The 17,688-nt window shown below is 45.8% G+C and overlaps 1 protein-coding gene across 4 annotated transcripts in view; it reads right to left on the reverse strand.

Annotated features, from left to right (window-relative positions):
- Nucleotides 1-17,688, reverse strand: part of PTPRG (protein tyrosine phosphatase receptor type G) — a 578,270-nt gene that overhangs the window by 182,213 nt on the left and 378,369 nt on the right. For all 4 annotated transcript variants that reach the window (XM_088662505.1, XM_035106777.3, XM_035106776.3 and 1 more), the window contains exon 5: nucleotides 10,761-10,856. In XM_088662505.1, coding sequence (XP_088518631.1) covers nucleotides 10,761-10,856 — 96 coding nt within the window. The remainder of the gene's footprint in view (nucleotides 1-10,760; nucleotides 10,857-17,688) is intronic.

Here is a 17,688-nt window from a genome sequence, read left to right on the forward strand (position 1 = left end):
CTTGCCCCAATACCTTGTATTTTTGTATGCAAAGGGGTATAAAAGGAGCAAGTCCACGGGGTAGGGTGGCGGACGACGACTTCTTTTTTAATGTAGAAGTTTCCAGGAAGAGATTACAGTGAAATCTCAGTAATAGTAAGAATATTTCCGTAATGCTGCATAAAACAAGGTTAAAAGGAGCATTCAACCTGTAATAGCTTAGGGAGAAACCTTTTTATTTCATGAGGTCTTCCCAAGACATGGTTCACTAACTCCCACTCACAGCGAGATGCTTCAGCATGCAATATGCAGCAGAGATTACAACCACAATGGAAACCAAATGGAGCATAGAAATAGCCTACAGGAACTCCGGGAAATATATTCTGATGTTCAGCATGACTTTCAAAGCTTTGTGATATTTTAAACTCTAAACACTGGCCACTTAATTCCCACCCCCTTTGCAAATTTAGTTTCCACTAGTTTTTACTTAAAGAAACAAAAAATTAAACTAAACTTTTAAGCCAAGTAGTAAAACAGAATTGATGCGTTTGAATTATGGTGCTGGAGGAGACTCTTGAGAGTCCCATGGACTGCAAGAAGATCAAACCTATCCATTCTGAAGGAAATCAGCCCAGAGTGCTCACTGGAAGGACAGATCCTGAAGCTGAGGCTCCAATACTTTGGCCACCTCATGAGAAGAGAAAACTCCCTGGAAAAGACCCTGATGCTGGGAAAGATTGAGGGCACTAGGAGAAGGGGACGACAGAGGACAAGATGGTTGGACAGTGTTCTTGAAGCTACGAACATTAGTTTGACCAAACTGCGGGAGGCAGTGCAAGACAGGAGTGCTTGGCGTGTTCTGGTCCATGGGGTCACAAAGAGTCAGACACGACTAAACGACTAAACAACAACAAAACAGAGCAGTGATATGGAATCATACAGCCATAGACTCAGCAGACAGGTGGTGAGGAGGATGTTCACGTGCTTTGTGGGTATTGTAAAAGTACAACAATGCAAAACCAAGTCCATTAAGCAGCCTTTTCATAGTAGTGAGAGGTAGGAGTGTGGAAGTTGATCCAGCCACTAGGCCAAATCCTGACCTCCCAAAACTCCAAATCCGGCAAGTGGGAGGAGCCAGAAGTTGGCCGTGTCTGGCTAATACGACCCACAGTTTAGCGTCTCCAACAATAGAACACTGAGACCAGAATTGCCCCATAGCTGAGGCGACTGCAATTTGTTTCCCAGATTTCCAGAACTATTCTATTCTCCGTCTTCATTCCCTATGTTGTAAGTCTCAGGCATGCACCTTAGCCAATTGGTACATAGTACACGGATCTTGATATCCTCTGCTGGTAGCCTAGATACGATAATAATATTCAAAGTCTCCTATCCACTCCATGATCCACAGTTGGTGGGTGTGCTTTTCAGCCAAGATTGGGTCCTAAAGTGGCTTACAGATAAATCCATCAGAAGACAGAATTTAAGTAAATGGGCGAGTGTGTATGTATAGAGACTGGGAAGGAAGGTATAATAGTGCATCTCACTAGTGCTTTCTTTTTTCTAAAAAAATGTTTAGGAATAATAATAATAATAATAATAATAATAATAATAATAATAATTTATTTATACCCCGCCCATCTGGCCGGGTTCCCCCAGCCACTCTGGGCGGCTTCCAACAAAACACAAAATTACAGAAAATTACTCTCATTTTCCTACTCATATTGAAATACTGCCCCTCAATGAGGCCAAACTTAGATTCACAAAATATTAGGGGTATGTGTGCCCCTGCACCCCCCCCCCGAAAAACCCACTGCATCTCACTATTCCAGTTTTGTTGACTATTAGTTTTATTAAACTTGTTATTTGTACATATGAGCTATACATAAAACAAACAGGAAACAAAATACATCAGTATCCTATCGTGTGTGTGTGTAATTCTTGTTTATTCTTCCTATTTGTTCTTCCTATTTCCATCAAGCTAGCTCAAACCAGAGCCCCACCTGTTTCTCTGTTCTTTCTTTCTTTCTTTCTTTCTCTTTCTTTCTCTTTCTCTTTCTCTCTCTCTCTCTCTCTCACACACACACGGGGTGGGGAAACTATAGAAACAAAATATAGTTCATTGCTACTTATTTATGCGGCTCACACATATGGATGGGAAAGATCTTTGGATCTGCAACTAAACCACACCAGAAAGTTTCAGATTGTATAACAAGGCTTGACATTCCTGAAAGGCGTGCTACGATTAACCTTTAGGGTTTCACTGGACCTAGAAACCTAGGTTTTCCAGGTGAAACAGGATTTTCCCATTGATAACGTTCTATGGTTCACCAGGATGGTGCTGGGGTGAAGGAAGATGGCGACTGAAATGTACTCGGAGTCGAGAGTGAATTTCATGCTCTTTATTCAGCTCATAGTCATCAAGGAGAAGAGGAGAAGAAGAATGGCTCTTTTCCCAAAACCATCTGCTTATATACATTATTTACACAATGGGCCTTGCGTGATTGGCTACTTCAGGGCTACACCTGTGGGCCAATTATATTGTGGATTGACTTCTGCCTGCAGCCTGATTGGCTGCTCCTACAGGCCAATCAGGTAGCAGATTCGCTTCTGCCAGCCGCCTGATTGGCTGCTCCAGCAGGCCAATCAGGTTGCGGATTCACTTCCACCTGGAGTTGGATTGGGTAGCTCCCGCTGATTCTGAATCCTATTGTTCTAGGATTCAGCTCAGTACATAACACCCCTCCCCTCTAAGTTCCAGTCCTGCCCGGGAAGTTGCATTCGTAGTCCCCAAGGTCTGCTGGCCGCCTCCGTGTGTGTTGTGGCCTGGGGTGTTCCTTGGTCAGGGGTTCTGGTTCTGGCTTGTGTTCCGAGGCTGCTGGCTGTGCCGGGGCTGTCTGGTCTGGCGCCACTGAACCACTAGGTTGTGGCTCTGGTTCCGGTGTCCTTCCAGCCTCGGGGCGCCCCTCTGTGCCTACTGCTTCTGCTTCCCCTGCCCACCCCTCTCGCTCTACAGGCCTCACTGCCCTGCTGTCCCCTTGGGACCCCTCTGTCCCGCTCTCCTCCCGGGTTCCTCCTGGGAATCGTCGCCGTAGCTGGTCGCAGTGGCGGCGCCAACATTGCCCCCCTTCCGTTAGTACCTCGTACGACACGGGACCGGTCACCTTGGTGACTGTGGCGGGTACCCATGCTGGGCCTGCCCCAAAATTCTTTGCGTACACTGCGTCCTGGGCCACAAATGTCCGGGGGTTCCTGCCTTTCCCCACCACTACCTCATCCTGAGCTCTGTCGGGGTGAAGTCGGTCCAGTCTAGTTGCAAGGCGCCGGCCCATTAGTAGTTCAGCTGGGCTCCGGCCCGTCGTTGTGCTTGGGGTGCTGTGCTGTGCTAGAAGAAATGCGGCAAGGCGGTATTCCCAGTCCCCTTGTGTCATGCGGCGGAGGCTGTCCTTGGTGGTCCGCACCATGCGCTCCGCTTGGCCATTGGTGGCAGGGTGGAATGGTGCTGAGCGGATGTGGCGGATGGCGTTCTGCGCTGTGAAGGTCTGGAACTCCTCTGACGTGAATGCGGTTCCATTGTCCGAGACGAGGGTGTCAGGGAGCCCGTGGGTTGCAAAAAGCTTACGTAGTACCCGGATGGCTGCCGCCGTAGAAGTGGACGGTACCAGTGCGACCTCCAGCCATTTGGTGTAGGAATCCACCACTATGAAGAATGTTTTTCCCTGGAAGGGGCCAGCGAAGTCCACGTGCAAGCGTGACCATGGATGTCGGGCGGACTCCCAGGGCTGGACTGGGGCCCTTGGGGGATCCGGGCGGGATTCTTGGCAGGTCTGGCAGTGTTGGACCCAGGCCTCTATCTCTCTGTCAATCCCCGGCCACCACACATAACTCCTGGCAAGGGCCTTCATCCTCACTACCCCTGGGTGTGTCTCGTGTAGGGCTGTAAGGACCCTTTTGCGGAGGGGCTGGGGAACAACAACCCTGCTTCCCCATAACAGGCACCCCTTGTGGGCCGATAGTTCATGTTTGCGGTTTGTGTAGCCGGCGAATTCTGGCCCGGGGCTGCTGCTGGGCCATCCTCGCCACACCCAGTCCAGGACCCGGGAGATGACCCTATCTTTTGTGGAATGGTGCGCAACTTCTTGTGCCTGAATGGGTCGGTCGGGAAGCAGCTCCAGGGTCATAACCTCTTGCGCAGGCGCTGGGTCGGGGCCTGTTTCTGGTAGTGGTAGCCTGCTGAGGGCGTCTGCGTGGCCCATCGCCTTCCCAGGGCGGTGGATTAGTGCATACTGGTAGCCGGCAAGGAAAATTGACCACCTGAGGACACGTGGAGACAACACTTGGGGGGTCTGCTTCTCGGGGGCAAACAGGCCAAGCAACGGCTTGTGGTCAGTCACTATGGTAAAGGGCCGTCCGTACAAGAAATCATGGAATTTTTTTACGCCCTTCACGATTGCCAGACCCTCCTTGTCAATCTGTGAGTAGTTTCGTTCGGCTGCAGCAAGCGTCTGGGAGAAGTATGCCACCGGCACCTCTCTTCCATCCGGGAGTTGGTGTCCCAGGACAGCGCCGATGCCATAGGGAGAGGCGTCGCATGCCAGCACCACTGGCAGCCTCTCGTCGAAGTGTGCCAAGACCGAGTTCGAGACGAGCAAGTCCTTGACTGCCTGGAATGCGGCCCTTTGTCGCTGGCCCCACACCCAAGGGGCCCTTTTATCTAGGAGTCTGTGTAGGGGCTCCGCTACCGCTGCCTTATGGGGAAGGAAGGCATGGTAAAAGTTCAATAGTCCCAAGAATGACTGAAGTTCGGGTTTGCTCTTGGGCGCTGGGGCCTCACAAATGGCCCGTACCTTGTCACCGGTTGGATGGACCCCTTCTGCGTCCACCTTAAATCCCAGAAAGTCCACCTGCGGCACTCCCAGTAAACACTTTTCCCGCTTCACCTTGAGGCCCGCCGTCTGGAAACGGTGCAGGACGGAGCGGAGGCGGTCCTCAAATTCCTCTGGTGTGGGCCCGGCGATCAGTACATCATCGAAGAAAGGGGTGACGCCAGGAATCCCTTTAAGGAGAGAGTCCATTAAATTCTGGAATATGCCTGGTGCCACGCTAACGCCAAATTGCAGCCGCTTTACTCTGAATGCCCCTCTGTGCGTCACAATCGTCTGAGCCTCTGCTGTGGCTTCGTCCACAGGCAACTGTTGATACGCTTGGGCCAAGTCCAGTTTGCCAAAGATTTTTGACCCAGCCAGGGTGGCGAGGACATGGCTGACCACTGGCACTGGGTATGCATGGGCCGTGAGAGCCTTGTTTATGGTGCATTTGTAGTCCGCACAGATGCGGACCGAACCGTTAGGCTTGACGGGTGTGACAATTGGAGTTTCCCAGGGGGCGTTGGGCACCGGCTCCAGCACTCCTTGCTCCACGAGCCGGTCCAATTCCTCGTCTATGCGGGGTTTCAGGGCGAACGGGACCCGGCGGGCCTTGTGCCTGATGGGTCGTACAGCGGGGTCTAGCTGTAGGGCAATGGGGGGTCCTGTATATCGTCCCAATGCCCCATCGAAAACCCCTGGAAACTCTTTGCATATGGCGTCCACGTCCACTTGTAAGCTAGTGCGGTTCACCCCGGTAACGGCTAGCCCCAGAGGTCCAAACCATGCCAGTCCCAGTAAGCTAACGTAGGGGCCCTTAACTACCAGCAAGTCCAATTGTTGCTTTCGCCCTCGATATTGCACCCTGAAGGTCCCCACCCCCATTGTAGGGACCTTACGTTTCTGGAAGTCCCGGAGGGTGAATGGGGCCGGCCTTAGTTTGGGACCCCCATTAGGGCACAGTTCCCTTAATGTTCGGGCCGAGATTATGGATAGAGTTGAACCCGTGTCCAGCTCCATGCGGCATGGGGCTCCCTCTATCTGTACCTCTATATAAATTTTCTCTGTGCTGGGATGGGGCAACTGGAATACCTGGTAGTCCGTGATCTCCGTCGAGTTGCCTTGGTGCATGGTGCCGTGTGACCTGGGGCTCCTGGGTCGGTCATCTGATGCTTGTCGACGGGTGAGTCGAGCCCGACACACCCGGGCGATGTGTCCCAATTTTCTGCACTGCCTGCACTCTGCGTTGCGGAAACGACAGGTCCTCCTCTCGTGGTTCTCCCCGCAGCTTGCACAGTTCCCTCCTTCTCGTCGAGGCTGCTGTGGTGTGTGTGCTGCTTGAGTGCGCCGCTGTACTCGGTGTACTTCCTCCCTGTCAGATTCGGATTCGTCGGTGAGGTCTTCGTGGTAGACCCTCGGTTGGGATGGCGGGGCCGGTCGTGCCTCTTGCGTTGACCTCTCGGCGGCTTCGGTTGCCAGGGCTTCCTCCAGAGCAATCTGGAACGTGAGGTCTTTTTTGGCGTAGAGGCGTCGTTGCAACATCTCGTCCCTCAGGCCACCGACGAGGCGGTCACGAAGCATGTTCTCCAACTCTGAGAAGTTGCATAGCCGGGCGGCTTGGCGGAGGGAGGTCACAAACCCAGTTATGGTTTCCCCCGGGGCTTGCCGCTTTGCGTAGAAGGCATTTCGGCAAGCTACCCCCGAGGGCTGTGGTGAGAAGTGCTCCTTCAGCCGTTCCATTATTGTTTTGTAAGAGACGGTAGCGACATCTCTAGGTGCAAGGAGAGCCCGGGCGATTTCAAACGTCTCCTCTCCACAGACGCTGAAGAATGTCGCCCTCTTCATGGCATCGTTGGTGACTTCTTTCGCTTGCAGGAGGAAGTTGAAACGGGCGGCGTACCCTTCCCAGTCTCCTGATGCTGGTTTGAATGGCGAGAAGCTGCTGTCGGTTGCCATTCTGGGTTCCTTGGGTCCTGGAGCTGAAGCCTGGATGCACAGTGCGATGCAGCGGTGCAGCAGGTGGCGGTGCTGCGGTGCAGTGCGTGGTGGCGGTCAGCTCAGCAGGATCCCACCTTCGTCGCCAGTGAAATGTACTCGGAGTCGAGAGTGAATTTCATGCTCTTTATTCAGCTCATAGTCATCAAGGAGAAGAGGAGAAGAAGAATGGCTCTTTTCCCAAAACCATCTGCTTATATACATTATTTACACAATGGGCCTTGCGTGATTGGCTACTTCAGGGCTACACCTGTGGGCCAATTATATTGTGGATTGACTTCTGCCTGCAGCCTGATTGGCTGCTCCTACAGGCCAATCAGGTAGCAGATTCGCTTCTGCCAGCCGCCTGATTGGCTGCTCCAGCAGGCCAATCAGGTTGCGGATTCACTTCCACCTGGAGTTGGATTGGGTAGCTCCCGCTGATTCTGAATCCTATTGTTCTAGGATTCAGCTCAGTACATAACACCGACACTCCAAGTTGATGGTGGCAGCATGGACACACCTGTGGGAAACCAATGCCACCAATCTGGAACTCCACTGGCTTTGTGCCTCACCCTGCCCCAGAGCACAACAGCATTCTCCAGCCCCCACCCACAACTTCTGCTATTTATTTAACAGCGATGCAGGACACCTTTAAAAGCAAACTCTCCTGAGGCATTGTACATCAAATATATATATATATATTAAAATACAACAGAACACAAGGGAAAATGATCAAACACGAATAAAACCAGCCGTAGCAAAAACAGACCCTACCTGAGTTCATGTGTCTAATCAATTTATATCGACCAAGACTCACAACAAATCTTTTCCCACAACACATTTTAGAGCACTGAACTATTGGTGGGAATGCTTTTATTATTGCTCCTCAGATCTATTAAAATAAAAACACAGTTCAATTGTGTCTTTAAAAGACACATTCATGACTTTAAATAAAAGACAACTTCTTCTGGAAATAAAATAGATGCCGCATGCATATCAGGCGGCAGAAGATAACAAACAGACTTCATGAAATCTCTGCTGCTACATGCTATTTTTTATTTTTTTGGGTCTACCTTATAAATGTCTATAGATGTATATAACCGTGGAGGCAAGTTTCACAAAGTACAATATTTTCACCTTTCTGTCTCTGGTATCTCTGACTGAATTAATTTGGCCAATTACCCTCCTAGCTGTTGAAACACTTGGTTTAATGTCAAGTGGTTTATTTTTAAAACTATCTTGTTCAAATGAATGGAAATTAATAGAAAACAACATTATAACCAAAAGTGAGTATCAAGTCAGAGACAGAAAGCACACATACAAAAGTAAAATAATGCCCGGCTCAAAAAGCCATAATAAAAGTGATATGATAGCCATGTTCAAATACAGTGGAACCTCGGTTTATGAACACCTCGGTTTACGAATTTTCGGTTTACGAATGCCGCAGACCCATCTGGAACAGATTAATCCACTTTCCATTACTTTCAATGGGAAAGTTCGCTTCAGTTTATGAACGCTTCAGTTTATGAACAGACTTCCGGAACCAATTGTGTTCATAAACCGAGATACCACTGTATATAAAAGGGTGTCATATAGAGGAGGGAGAAAGGTTGTTTTCTTCTGCTCCAGAGAAGCGGACACAGAGCAATGGATTCAAACTACAAGAAAGAAGATTCCACCTAAACATTAGGAAGAACTTCCTGACAGTAAGAGCTGTCCGGCAGTGGAATTTGCTACCAAGCAGTGTGGTGGAGTCTCCTTCTTTGGAGGTCTTTAAGCAGAGGCTTGACAGGCATATGTCAAGAATGCTTTGATGGTGTTTCCTGCTTGGCAGGGGGTTGGACTGGATGGCCCTTGTGGTCTCTTCCAACTCGATGATTCTATGATTCTAAGTGATTTTTATTTAGCTTCATAGCACAACTGACAAAAATACAATCCCATTCCTAGCGTAACTTATAGTGTAACCTATAGGTTGTACCCAACTTTTGGTCATGTATCAGAACATCCCCTACATCTCTTCCCCCCACATACCTTATTCAAATCTTCTCTGGGTTTCCCTGCAACCCTCTGGAGCAGATTTGGTGGTGGTGCAGAGGGCATGTGTGTGGGAGGAGGGCTTCCGTTGCATGAGCGGAAGTTGCTCCACTCAATAAATGACAAGTTTGTCAGCAAACTTTTGCAGCCGGGGGCCAGTCCACTGTCCTTCAGACCTTGTGGGGGGCCGGACTATATTTTGGAAAAAATTCCTATGCCCTACAAATAACCCAAAGATGCATTTTAAATAAAAGGACACATTCTACTCATGTAAAAACACCAGGCAGGCCACACAAATAACCCAGAAATGCCTTGTAAATAAAAGGACACATTCTACTCATGTAAAAACATGCTGATTCCCGGACTGTCCACAGGCCGGATTTAGAAGGCAATTGGGCCGCATCCAGCCCCCAGGCCTTAGTTTGGGGACCCCTGAGTTAGACTTAGCCCTGTGCTCCTAAGAAAGAATGTCCCTTTCCTACTATGCCACTATAATCTCCAAGATAGGTCAAGCGAAGCAGTGAGAACACAGACAAGCAGAGAAAGATGCCCTTAACAGCTGATCTTCTGATTATCTTTCAGCAGAAAACCATCTTGCCATATAAAACAGAAGAGCTTTTAGAAAATTATTTCTGTCACACATATTTACTGATTTGGGCTAGATGTTGGCATGTTTCCCTTGCTATATTTTATCAATATAGCAATGTAACAAAGGAGCAATGGATTCAAACTACAAGAAAGTAGATTCCACCTAAACATTAGGAAGAACTTCCTGACAGTAAGAGCTGTTCGGCAGTGGAATTTGCTACCAAGGAGTGTGGTGGAGTCTCCTTCTTTGGAGGTCTTTAAGCGGAGGCTTGACATATGTCAAGAATGCTTTGATGGTGTTTCCTGCTTGGCAGGGGGTTGGACTGGATGGCCCTTGTGGTCTCTTCCAACTCTATGATTCTATTATTCTAATTGTGGTAAAAGAAATTGAGCCCTTAAGGAAGTGCGGAATGTAAAAACAAATACAATGACTAAGAAGAGAGCGGTGTTTACCCCAAAAGTTTGAGTATTGTTTGAGACGTGTTCCACTGAAAGGCATAGCTTATGTGCGCCCGAATTTGCGACAGCCTACCGGAAGAAGGTTGTGCCGTCACTTTCACCTTAATTTATCCTTTACTCAGAAAAGGAAAACCATTTTTCCTATATAATGAGACAAAGGAGCTGAACAGCCCTTCAGTCTGACTTGACCTGTCAGCCATCATAAGAAGCGGCCCCTGCAAAGTACCACAAGTCCTCAGGTGTGCTGAACCTGTAAATGAGCTAACTGAACATTCAATTCTTTCAAAAAGCATTTTATAAAAAGGGGCTCCATAAATCCACTGACTTGGAAAACCTGATTTCCTTGAGATATTTAGTTGCCATGGCAATTTATAATAAGATGCTAGTACAGTAAAGAGAGAGAGAGAGAGAAAGATTGGGGAGGGAGGGAGGACAGGAAAACTGAGGATATTGATTAATATGCTGGCAAGTTGCATCTGAATTTAAAGTTTTCTTCCAGCCTAAGAGGCCCGTTAATATTTCAAGAACCTGAGCAACATGCTTCAATAGCAAGGTAAGTTCTATGATAAATGTGTTCTCCAATCTGTGCACCAGTCAAGCAGCTATAAAAATCAGAATAATTCATGCAAATATTTCCATTATGTTTCTAAACACAACTTATTTACATTTTAAATCACACAGCAGACAATAGGAAATATCCTTCATTTAGACAGGTGTGAATGAGAAAACAGATGCATCCATTAAAGCAGAACCAATTCAATGAATAAGAACAACAACAGTAATGATAAGGAAAGGAGGTGTGGGGAGGGGAAACTTTGCCACCTCTTGGCTTCACAGAGTTTGGGTCAATGAGCAACTTACCTGAAAAAACACAGCCATGGCTCCTATTATTCTTTTCTCTTGGACCGCTGTCCCAAAGCTGTCAAAATCATCAGGATTGTAGAAATAAATCTGCATCTGTGGAAAAATGGAAAGCCTTTTATTTTGCTGCAAAATTGAGTCCAGGATGGGACAATGAATAATGCGTTGTTCGCAGACCAGGGAGGACCAAGACGAAATCTCTGGCTCAGTGATGTTTGAACCCCCAACCCTGAGGGCTGCAACAAGCAGGGGTCAGCAAACTTTTTCAGCAGGGGGCCGGTCCACTGTCCCTCAGACCTTGTGGGGGGCCGGACTATATTTTGAAAAAAAGAAAGAACGAATTCCTCTGCCCCACAAATAACCCAGAGGTGCATTTTAAATAAAATTACACATTCTGCTCATGTAAAAACACCAGGCAGGCCCCACAAATAACCCTCAGATGCTGGTTGAGCAACATGAGAAATGCTCCCCAGGGGAGAGACTTGTGCTGCCTCCACTGATCCAAGTATGCAGCAGCAAAGTATGGCTATGAAAATAACACCTCAAATAAGGCTCCTATTTGAAGATACCTGCCGCTCTTACAAGCACCTGATCACTGGCTCTCTGTAGATGGTTGGACATCACGTATTTTTCTTCCGTATCTTTCATGTACACAGAAGACACACACATAAAACAACGTTGTATGTTTAAGTAAAAACTGCAACCAGCCAGATGAGTTGTCATGGAGCCACACTGCTGAGCTATGGTGATGTATTGCTTACGCAAATATGAAAGCAATCAAGAAACAGCTTTACTCCATCTGCTCTCCTGCAGGAGCCATCCTAATTTATTAAGAGAAATGCGCTGCAAATTAGAGCCATACATATAGGTGGCAACATGTGGCTGGCCTTCTGTGCTATATAGCGGTAAACTAACACCTGTGCATTGACATCCTTCTATGTTTACAAACCCTTCGAGTGTGAGCAACACCTGCAGTTCCGTACCATTCCTCTACCCACATGAGAGAGCTTCATTCATATTCCTATTCTTCTGGTACTTTGATAAGAGATGCCACACATTTTGGCAAGTTCCAGTACTAAATACCTAAATGCCCTTGTTGGTCTGCAGCAAATCTAGGCCCAAACGGGAGCAGGAGTTCAAACTCAGCTTCTTGAAAGACATGCAAAACTGGAGCACTGCAATGTTTCACAGCTGCCATATTCTATCTCAACCCTCCTTTGAAGCCTCCCCATGAAAAAAGGGGCATGTTCAGTTAACTTTAACAATCATAGCATCATTTCCAATAACCTTACCAGCACATTGTTCGCTTCCTAATATTTCAAAATAACCCACTTAATGGGTCTTAATTAGATTTTATTTCAACCATCTTCCTCAGCGTAAGGTCACATGCTGGGCTGTAACTACGAAAACCAGAGGTGTGCATTCTTTCAGCAAAGATACTCACAATTCTGAAAATGGTACTGACAGGGAATTGCTAGATAACCAAAAATTTGTGCTACATTTTTGGGCCATCTTTATATTTATATCTCCTGACAAGCACCAATGGGAATTCAGCAGAAAATACATTTGCCTGGAAGAGCTGGAGGATAAATTTTAATTGTTTTGCCTTCATATCCCCAACCTCGTAGATCCCTGGCAATCTTTTACAAATTAACAGCCTCCAGGTTTGGACAGCACTCAGTTTTCAACATGATACATTCATGCACTGATGTTCAAATTAAAAACAATTTGGTTTCAGGTTGGATTACTTGAGCTCCATTTATATGAAACAAATAAAAATCCCAAGTAACGACCATAAACTACGTTTTTGCTTCCCATTCAGAGAAAACTAAAACACAACAATTCTCAAATATGGTGTCTAAAAATATTTGTAATATTATGCAGAAGAAAACAATATGTGGAAGAAAACAATATTCACTAAGTCTGTAGTATGCCAAAAGCATTTTAGACCATCTTTGCTCATAACATTAGAAGGAAATTAATTTTTGCAATATTCTTTTGGGTAAGTGAGGAAAGGGGCATTGATCGAGAGCCAAAAATTTTTTTACCAGTGTAATATACTATGGGTTGTACGCAACCAGAATACACAGAGTAGGCCTGTTGAAATTAATCTACCTTGGTTAGTCATGGGCAGGCATCCCCAAACTTCAGCCCTCCAGATGGTCCTGTTAGCTAGGGATCATGGGAGTCGTAGGCCAAAACATCTGGAGGGCCGCAGTTTGGGGATGCCTGGTCATGGGCATGAAATCCAAAAGTTCTACTCTGAGTAGGACTGGAACTAAATACAACCCAAAGGGTTATATTTTTGGGGGTTTTAGCATTGGCCCTCATAACTGTAGATTTAAGGTTGCCATTCACTCATCCCTCCCAAGCATAGGAACGTTAAGAGGAGGTTTCAGATCCTGACTTGTAGATTGCACCAGCCCACATGAGGCTTACTTTAGCATTGGCCAGAAATGTGGAGTCGCATTGGTACGGTAAATCGTCCTCGCCTCATGGCCAGACATTCTGGACTACCAGCTCCTCATTCAAATGCTGTTGCATCACACTGAGGGGGACTGATATTGTGATAAGGTTAGAGGTGCCTGGTGGCTACGAGGCTACAGAGTTGAAGGCCTAGACAAAAACGTTGTCTCTCAACTCTTTCTGGACTTGCCATTTCTAGCGCCAGCCTTCTATCCTTGCTCAACATACCGGCAAATAAGTAATTTAATAAAAGAGCAACATAACTGTTCAGCTTTTTCTTCTCATGAGGAAACTCTAAAAGATCACCCTGGAACCTCCAAGAACTCAGGGAAGTGAGGAGAGCAAAGTGCTATACTGTGTTTTATATGCCTGCTCGCTATCTGACCAAATATGAAAACATCTACATGAAATCAGGAACTCCAATGTACTCCAGCAATAGGGAGTTTGCCATTATCACTATTACATATCCAGAGGTATCATATAATTTAAGTTTTAAAAAGCTGCAAGACTTTCTAAGACAGCCAACGTTATAATGAATCAGTCAGCTAACTGCAGAGGCAATAATTAAAGAGTTTGTTGGAAAGCCAAAATATTTTGGGAAGAATACAGGGCTAAAAAAAGGACTCCAAGTTCAGAATACTGAAGAAAGTAGTCTGAACGATTTGCTTTGATTCAGTGGAGCTAACTATTGAACAGACTAATCTTTAATTATTATTACCTCTCCCAGCTGCAATGTAGGAAGGAATTATTCTCAACCACCATTTGCTGCTGGATGTGAAATCTCTTGCTTGGAACCAAATTGTATGCAAAGCTTCTATATCCACGCAACTAATTTCTTTGTGAGGTTTTAAGCATGGCAAAAAATATTTGGGGAATTCAGAGTTTTATCACGGTGCATTTGATTACTTGTTCTTGTGAGAAAAACAAACAAACACCAGCATGACTTTGCAACCTGACTCCCATTTCTGAAATAAATTTTAAAAGGTTGCTGGAACACCCTCATCTGCCAACTGCATTAGAGGTTGTGGGATTTGCAGGCACAATCCCACAGAGTTAAGCACGCTCAAATCCACCAGCTTCTTCCCCAATGAAGTCACTGGGCAAGTGGAATGGGACCACATCCTCAGCTCTGCTCTGGGTCTTTGTCCAATCCTCCAGAGTAGATTTGGAGCATGTGGGAAGCACATGGGAGGAAGGGGAAATTCTCTTGCGTGGGTCATTCCGCTTCCACGGTTACTTTGTTGGATTTTAGCTGGACTGAAGTATATTTAGCACTGTGGTATTGTGACTTCTATTATTAGTGATAAAATGCTAAAATCTGGAGGAACAGAAACTTCAGTGGTTTGAGAAATTGGCTTGCTAATTTTTATATCCTACCAGATGTGCACAGGAAGGAGCAATGTTAAAGTTATTTCTTCTGCCCTTCTCTAGCATGTACAACACCATACTTTCACCAGGGATAGTGAGGGTCCCTAAGGCAGCAGAGTCCAGTGGAAGAAGACTGCCATCAAATCATAACTTCCAACAGCGATTGGATTGATGGTTAGGATTACCCCATCATTTATTATTCCAAAATAAGAAAATGTTTTTGTCACTCTCGTTGCTTCATTGTTTTAGTAGTTATTTTCTATACCTTTTAACGTGTTTTTATAATTAATTTACAATATTTATTACTATGTTTTGACTTTCTGCTAATGCACTCTGGACAATCTACAATTTAAAAATAATGGCATAGGTAAAAAATGAAAAATGGATAGGGAGGAAAGAAGGAAGTAAGCAAATCCTTACATAATGTTACATAATTGTAATAATGATCAGGTGGAATGGCTACTAAAGGTTGCGTTTTGGAAGCTGAGGGAGCTAAAAGGCAGTTGACATCACCTGGATTAGTAGACTAGACTTTGCTTTTTTATGGATCACCTCTGATTTACCCAGGTGGGATAGTGGAACACACTACCTGTAGTCATTGGATGGGATTTGGTCACCTGTGGGTTCAGACAAAACCTATCCTGAGCATCTTCTAAAGCAGGCACGTCCAAAAGGTAGATTGTGATCTACTGGTAGATCACTGGACATCTGTGGTAGATCACTGGTAGATCAGTGGCTCCCCCCAAAGAAGCTGAACAACTTTGGCTCCCCTTAAAAAAGCTCAACATTTTGGCCCTTCACCCCCTAAAAACGGGCCTTCCCTTCTCCCTAAAAGAAGCTCAACAAGTTTGACCTGAACACCGAAGAAACGGGCTTCCCTCTTCCCTAAAAAAAGTTCAACAACTTTGACCTGAACCCCCCAAAAGGGGGTAGATCACTGCTAGTCTTTAATTCTGTGAGTAGACTGCAGTCTCTTGGGAGTTGGCCACCCCTGTTCTAAAGGAACTTTCTTTACTCTCAGAAGGGTCGGGGCAGTATCTTGGACCAGGGCATTACATGCCACTCATACAAAATTGGTCATTCATTCCACACCAGCACCACTCATCTTGAGAATGACCATCCTGGCAATGCTGATACAGGAATGAACCAAGTTGTGGGCTCCTCTCTCATGGCCCAGTTCTTCCTATGCGATGAGAGCGTCACAGGTGGGGCAGATATTAGACCAGCTTCCGTAATGACATGTTAATGGGAGAACAAAATGTGTTCATAAGTGACTTTATATTTTGCCCTTTCCTATCATGCAGAACTGACAGATTAATTACATTGATTAATTCAAAGCTATCTGTTCTACAGGCAGGTGACAGCAGGGCGCACACTGTGATCAAGGATGGGAAAGGTGTTGCCTAGATAACCGTGGCGTGCATTGTTATACGGGGCTGGGTTTTATAATCTTTTAGTCCCCTTTCAACTCTGATGCACGCCACTGGTCTCTAGTATTGCAGCTACAGTTAAGAATTGATGGCTCGTTGTAGGATTGTGCTCCAAAACATGCTGTTACCCATATAGGGTTGCCAGACTCAATAGAGGACAGGCCTTCTGTGCCTTTAATTGCCCTGCTCTCTTTTGAGTCTGGAAACCTTCAAGAGAAACCAGCAGACCCTTTGTTTAATTTCCAAGCAAAGGGTCTGCTGGTTTCTCTTTAAGGTTTCCAGACTCAAAAGAGAGCAGGGCAATTAAAGGCACAGAGGTCCTGTCCTCTATTGAGTCTGGCAAACCTATACCCATAGGAGGAGTCAATGTGACATTCCTGGCAGTGTGTTTGAACAGTGCTGACCTTCCTGCCACCTTCTAGTAAGGAGCAGTGACCCATCTGCTAGGAGGTCAGGGAAGCACCACCGCTCCACCCCACTGTCTGCTAGCGCTTGTGAATGCCAGGGAGGCTAGGTACCAAGCACCTGAGATTGGTGTAGTCCCTGATTTTAAGGGAAATCCAGACCAAAGGGAATGACCTGTAGATGAAAGAAAGGACACGCACAGTCGCCCACTGAACACCCTGGACCAGACGATAAGCACCACAAAAGCCAGGCACACACCCCACACAGTGCCGGATTTACGTATAAGCTAAACAAGCTATAGCTTAGGGCCCCACTCTCTTGGGGGGCCTCCAAAAATGTAAAGGAAAAAAAAACCTGGATGTACAACAACAGCAGCAAGAATCTTAATAGCTAAGAATTGGAAGAACGAAGAATTACCAACGATAGATGAATGGCAGAAGATGATGATTGAATTTATGGAACCGGCAGAGCTAACCGGGAGACTCCAAGACCAGAGGGAAGAAGCGGTGGAAGAAGATTGGGGAAAAAATTAAAGTGTATTTAAGAAATAATCATATTATTGGAAAGAATTAATAGACGTTTAGGAGGTACAGAGAGGTTGTAGAAATAAAAAATGTTTAGATAAATATTGATACTGAGGTGTAGTTATAAATAAGCAATAAGTGTGAGATTGTGTGTTATGATATAAGACAAGATTAGAAAAAGAATAGTTATATGGTAAATATGGTATAAGAATAAGATTTAGAAATTACTAAAGAGGATATACAATGTAACACAGTTGGAAGGGACATGAGGAAGTCACCAATATTAGAATAGATATAAATTGAAGTTTTGGTATTTTTGACTTTTTTGCTTTTTTGCATTTTGTATGTTTTTGTTTTTGTGTCTTTGTTATAAAAATAATAAATATATTGGGGGGGGGGAACCCGGATGTACATTTCCAAAATATAAGATAAAAAACTAATAAAATAAAACCTACATACAGCAACAGTGTTTTGTGTTGTGTAGGCTCCTAATTTTGTTATGTGCAAATGGCTTTCGATACCTATCAGGACCATAAATCACCATATAGCATATATTCAACATAAAAAACAGTGACAATTTGTTGTTGACAAAGGACAGCTGGACATATAAAGGGCCCCATTAACTTCAATGGCTTAGGGCCTCATCAAACCTAAATCCGGCCCTGCCCACACATGATAATTTCTCTTATTTCCCTCCCCCCTTTCATAATTTTCAAGTGCCTAATTTTCCTCCCT

Source organism: Zootoca vivipara, chromosome 2, assembly GCF_965207765.1.
Source record: "Zootoca vivipara chromosome 2, rZooViv2.hap1.1, whole genome shotgun sequence".
Lineage (NCBI taxonomy): Eukaryota > Metazoa > Chordata > Lepidosauria > Squamata > Lacertidae > Zootoca > Zootoca vivipara.